Source organism: Cystoisospora suis (assembly GCF_002600585.1).
Source record: "Cystoisospora suis strain Wien I chromosome Unknown contig_3308, whole genome shotgun sequence".
Taxonomy (NCBI): Eukaryota; Apicomplexa; class Conoidasida; order Eucoccidiorida; family Sarcocystidae; genus Cystoisospora; species Cystoisospora suis.
In genome coordinates this window covers 12,762-18,884 of record NW_027156103.1, presented here as the reverse complement: position 1 = coordinate 18,884, position 6,123 = coordinate 12,762, and the positions used below count along the sequence as shown (strand labels likewise).

The 6,123-nt window shown below is 43.3% G+C and overlaps 1 protein-coding gene across 1 annotated transcript in view; it reads left to right on the top strand.

The window, feature by feature from the left end:
• Window positions 1-154: 154 nt before the first annotated feature.
• The window catches only part of CSUI_006520 (uncharacterized protein), a gene marked incomplete at its 5' end in the record, with an annotated part of 14,086 nt that continues 8,117 nt past the window's right edge, over window positions 155-6,123 (top strand). The window contains 4 exons of the mRNA XM_068066676.1: window positions 155-1,098; window positions 1,784-2,768; window positions 3,578-4,622; window positions 5,192-5,814. Coding sequence (XP_067921349.1) covers window positions 155-1,098; window positions 1,784-2,768; window positions 3,578-4,622; window positions 5,192-5,814 — 3,597 coding nt within the window. The remainder of the gene's footprint in view (window positions 1,099-1,783; window positions 2,769-3,577; window positions 4,623-5,191; window positions 5,815-6,123) is intronic.

The window sequence follows — 6,123 nt, the reverse complement described above, 5'->3', positions numbered from 1 at the left end:
ATGCATGAATCAATCGATGTATAAATCGATGTATATACATAAATACACGAAGATCTATCTATCTATATATATGTATATGTGCCGGTGCCTGTGGAAATATTTCGTGTATGTGGCGTAGAGGTATGCTTGTTTTCGTTTCTTTCTTGTCTGTTAGGCAATTTCGTTACTTCCTTTCTTTCCATCCATCTTTCTCTCGAACCCGAGCTTCTCATCTGCCGTTCTCACCGTCCTCACTCTCTCTTGTTCTCCTTCTCCCTCTTCTACTTCTACTTCTTCATCCTCTTCTTCCTCATCTCTCAGTACCTCCTCTTTCTCTTCTCCCCCCCCTTCTTCTTCTCCTCCTCCGGCCTTTATCAAGCTTGTGAAAGCGGCTTTGTGCTTCTGGTCGAATACACTCACTATTGTTCTTTTCTCTTCATCTTCTTCTTCGTCTTCTCGGGGAACACATGCACTTGAAGGTGCAAGAGAGATATCTCCATCCGAGAGAGAAGACGACCCTGCTTCAAAACAAGCAAAGATAGAGGCGAGAAATGTCGAGAAGAGAAAGAAAGAGAAAGAAGAGGAGACCGTCTATCTCGATTCTCAGACAAGGTTCATAGCATCGACGTTCTGTAAAGCCGCCTGGGGTCTAGTCTTTCTATCAACGTGTGGAGAAGAAGAAGAGATTGCGTCTTATGCTCTTCTCGCACTTCTTCCTCTAGCAGAATATGAACTGAAGAAGAGAAGGGAAGAAGAAGAAGAGAAAGAAGAAGAACCGAGTTTTCAGGGAGAAGAGAAGGGAGATGAAGAAGAAGATGTGACAGATATTGCAGCAGAAGCAGAAGAAGGACGGGAGACAGCGGAAAGGATGAGAGACAGCAGAGAAGAGACCATACAAAAGAGAAGAAGAGGACGAAAGAGGTCGTTACTATCGAAAGAGAAGAAACAAAAGCAAGATGAATGGCGATTGAAAGAAGAAGATCTAGATATCATCTTAAGAGTCTTCTGGATATCAAAGAGTCGGCATGTCGCAGAGACTGCTGCTATTCTTCTCGATAAGCTTTTACTCAAGGGCAGATTCTCCTCCAATCAAGAAGACATAGAACACGCCACCAAACGGTAATTTCAAAGAAAGATCGAAAGATCGAAAGAAGAAAAAATAGATGAGAAGAAAGAAGAAAAACAAAAGGCAGAATCCTGTGTTGTCGCTCCTCATGTATTCTTGGGTCCCGGTGTACATACACCCTCTTCGGGGATGCTAATAAGAGCCACAGAGGCCTCAGTGACGTTCGTCTTCATGAATAGAACATATTCCTACAGGTCTTTATGCGAATAGACGCAGATCTATGTAGATATACATCTCTCTCTCTATATATAGATATATATAGAGAGAGGTCGATTAGTCCATATATGTGGTGGTGGTGGTGGTGGCTAGACGCACGTCGTCGTCAGAGGATTGCGAGGTTGATGTAGACGGGTCGGATCTTCACTCTGTGTGTGTGTTGCACACTCCTCATACACCTATATATATATAAGTATGTATGTATGAGTATATATAAATATATATAGTGATGTCTTGCTACTCTTTCGGCTTATTTAGATCTATCCTAGTATCTCTGTCTCTGTATATTCTCTACATATATACATATAGGGATCTGGGATAGTAGTAGTAGTAGGAGTATTTATTTGAAGTGTATGTCTTCATGCATGTGTAAGAATTTCTTTCAGAGTCTGCTCACTTGTATATGATGACTCGAGCTGTCTAGTGTATGTCCACTGGAATATCTTGTTTGTTTCCCTACAGAACATCACGTATCGAGACAGATCTTTCTATTCTTCTTCAATTTGCTTTGCAACACCTACCGTCTTCCTCGAGATCTTCTTCTTCTTCCTCTTCATCTTGTTCCTCTTTATACGCCCCCAAACCCTACGGAACTATCTCTCCGCCTTCTGCTGCTCGACTCCTCATGGATAGAGCATCTTCAAACTCTTCTTCTTCTTCTTCTTCGCTTTCTTCTAGTTCTATTAGGGACGAGAAGCTTTCTCCTAATCGAGAGAGGGCGGGAGTAGTGTATTCTTTCGCGAGTCGTGTGGTGGAAGGTTTCTGGGGCTTGGCGTCTCCGTGTGTGAAGAATGTCTCTTTTCTCTTGAAGGTTCTCATAGGGAAGGAGAGAGAAGATAAGAAAGCAGAGGGAGGAGGAGAAGAAGAAGATGACTGGCCTGTGCATTCTTCGTCTTCTGTGTTGTCGTCTTTAACAGAAGAAGAGAGATTGATACTTCTTTTCTATTGTGAGAGAAGCTTCTGCTTATTGAGAGAGAGGTGCGATAGAAGAGATGAAGAAGACGGGACCGGTTCTTTTAGGGAGAGAAAAAAGAGAAGATCTAGAGAAAGAAGAAGCGGTGTGAGTTCTCTCTTGTCTTCTTCTTCTTCTTGGGGGTGTAAAGCTAATTTGAAGGTGAGTCAGAGAAGAGGGCGAAAGACTGGAGAAGAAGATGAAGAAATGAACGATGTCTACGCTTCTCATGATCGACGAAGAGAAGAAAAGAGAGAGAAGAACACGTCGAGAAGAAGGAGAAAAAGAAAAAGAAGGAGAACGTTAACGCACAGGAGAGAAGAGTTCGACAGTGAAGAAGAAGAAGAGGAAGACAGCGGGGATGAAGATGAAGAGGAAGAAGAGAGTGGAGACGATCGTGAGAATAACGATCTCCACGATGAGAATCGAGTGTATCTACTCCAAGGCACGAATCTCCTTCTTCGCATGTTTCCGTACCTCCTACACAAACTTCAAGTAAGAAGGAAGCTTCCACACCCCTACTACGTACATACCACACTGAAAGCCCACAGAAATACACCAAAGACTAATTGACTGAAGATGGGAATGACATACACAGATTAAAGATAGATAGATATAGATAGATTAAAGATAGATAGATAGATATAGATAGACAGATAGACTGTAGATAGACAGGTATATGGATAGATAAGTAAATAGATAGGTCGCTAGTCACATGGATAGATTCAAGGTGGGCCGATAGTGTGTATGTGTCTGTATGTGTGGGGTGCGGGGGAGTGCGACTGCATCCTTTGGCGCGACTGGCTACTTCACAGCGTACCTCCCATGTCTCTATAACGACACATGGGGAACGTGCTGCTTGGTCTCTCTCTATCTTGGTACTGCTGCATGCATGCCAACAAACGTCTTCCCCTCTACGATGCGAGGACTTCTTTACCCTACCCTCACATCCAGCTCAGTACACGTGCCTTGTCCGTATGAAAACTATATATATATATATATATATGCATGTGAGTGGGTGTGTGTTCGGTCGTGTATTGTATGTATGTGTTTCCGTCCTTATATATGAATAGGTATGTACATGATGTAATATATATCTCTATATGGATAGACGTATGTATGCATCGATATACATATGTGTGTGTGTGGAGTACGTGTATGAGTCATGTGTCTGTAGCCTATTACATACATCTCATCTCTAACGTGAAGCTCTCTTTTCTTCCTCTTCCCTTTTTCTCTCTCTCTCTTTCTTATCTACTTCTTATCTCTTTCTTTCTTTTGTATGTATGGTTGCTTGCGTCTAGGGAGAGCGTCGCGAGTGTTATCTCCTCCTCTCGACGTTATACTGGGCCGCATTTCCTCCTCCCTGTCTCTCTTTTCACATAAGTTCATTCAGACCTTCTCCTCTACTTTCGCTTTCTTGTTCTTCGCCTCTCTTAGTCTGCGCGAAAACTTCTCCTTCCTTCTCTTCAGTGGCTTCTTCTCTTCTCTCTTCTCTCTTTCAGATCTGTTCTGTCTCTTCTTCTTCTTCTTCTTCTCCTTCTTCTCTCACATGCAGAGAAGATCATCTTTGTATAAGAGCGGCATATAGTTGTCTCGCCAATATCCACCTCATTCTGTCTCCTCTCTATGGAGCAAGCTTAAGACACGAACTTCTCCGACTTCATACAGCGCTTCTACGTCAGGTGTCTAGACACCTCGATACGATCCAAAATCTCGTCTTCATCCATCCTGCAAAGAAAAGAAGGAACCCCAGTTCTAAGGAAGATCGCTCTTATCTTCTTCAACAAGAAGGAGAAGAGAGAGATAGAAAAGATTTTGAAGAGAAAGGGAGTAATCGTAAAGAGAAAGAGAGAGTGAACAAAGATGAACAACAGATGAGCCAAGCGTATCTAGATTCACAAAGAGAAGATGAGAATGCCCCTCCTGTCTTCTCTCTTGATCGAGTTATGAAGAACCCAATGTATGTAGACATACTGAGAGATCTGGTGTCTCAGCTCGAAGGAGACTTCCTACGGCTAGCTACCTTCTACTCGACATGTAGTTCGGTCTTAGAAGGCAATGAAGAAGAAGAAGAAAGGGATGGATTCTTCTTCACATCAGAAAGAAAAAAGATGAGGGGAACGGACGAAAGAAGAGAAGAAGAAGAAGGCAAAGAGACGGGGGATAGAGATGATAGCAGTGATCGGGTGAACCTAGCTGTAGTAGCGGGTGTTGAAGCGGCCGTGTCGACGCTTCATATGAGGGTAATGGCGAGTAATACATACGGCACAGCTCAGGTGTATGTACACCCCAAGGTCCAAGAAGAAGAAGAAGGAAAGAAGAAGAATGGGAGCTTTGAAGTTCCTTGTAAGTCAAACAAAGATCACCCATTAAAGAGAAGAGACCAGGTTTCCTGAAGATATGAAAAGCGAAGAAAGATAGGAGGTTCTTCTTTGAAATAACCCTCTTATCTCAGTCATAGCCCATCCTATACCTGTATGTACACCCCACGTAGGCATAGATAGGATGACTCGGTCATCCGCATGCAGGTTTGTATGAACAGACTCATCTTCTCACTTAGTCTTTAGAGGAGGCCGTATAGAAACCTATGGCGGTGGGGGAGAGATATATATCGATAAGATGCTATCTGTCTCTTGCTTCACCCTTTTCAACCTACGAAGATGTATATCCCCCATCTTTCCTTGTATCAGAGGAATCTTGAATATCTTTGCATGCATCTCTCTCTCTTCACACAAACTCTTCACAGAAAATATCTCTCTTTCTGTCTCTCTGTTTCTCTTTCTATCTGTCTTTCGCATTCCATGTTTTCCTCGTCCTTTAGTCTATCTTTTTCTTGGGTCATTAGAAAAGTTTCTCTGTTCTGTAGATCTTCTCATGTCTCCTGCATGCTGACTTGCTTTTCTGTCCCTTCTCAGCTCCGCGGCTTGTTTTGCATGCATGCGATCTCCTCCTTGCGGTGTATGAACACCTCGCCGTCCGCAGTTTCGCTCTCTACGCACGTCTCACAGACACCTTACAAAGAGTCGCGCAACTTCAGACAGCGTTCCTGTCTTCTTCTTCTGGGACATCTGGGGCGATCCCACCTAGGAAGAGACAGAGTCAGTCATTTCAAGAAGAGAGCGTCATGGAAGACTTGCAAGCTGGAAAAGAGCCAGGCTCTTCTGCTGCTTCTTCATCTTCTCGTCTACGTTCTTCTTCTTTAGCTTTGATGGACAGACCTGATAAAGATCTTTTGACTAACGACGAAGAGAAAAGAAAAAGAAGAAGAAGAGCAAGTGAAGAGTGTGGAGAAGCCGACGGCCATATGAAGAACGAAGACCATAGAGGGAGAACAGCCGTAGGGGGAGAAGAAGGAGATCCCAAGCACAGCGAGAGAAGAGACGTGGAAGTGGAAGAGATCGATCTTCTCTCTTCTTCCTCGTCACCTGAGAAGACGATGGAGAACCGAAGTGAAAGAAAGAAAGAAGAGTTGAAACGTGCAATGGATGAAGAAAGAGAAAACGCTCGACGTATCTCGAGAACTCTTCAGAAGACTTTGGTATGCATACAAAGACATGGGAGCTTCTCGTGATTCATCCGTGTGATGGATGGAGGCAAACCGGAGAGGGAGAATAAGGATGGGATGACGGTCATAAGAAACACCGCGCGCGGTAGAAAGTAGAGAGACAGAAGGAGATACGTATATACATAGATAGATAGGTAGATAGATAGATACATAGATAGATAGACAGATAGATCAAAGATAGACTGGACAGAAACAAGAAGACAAACAAACAGACAGGGAGAGATGTGGATGACAAGGCAGAAGAAGAAGAAGAAATTTTCTTTCTTTCTCTTCTTCTTTATC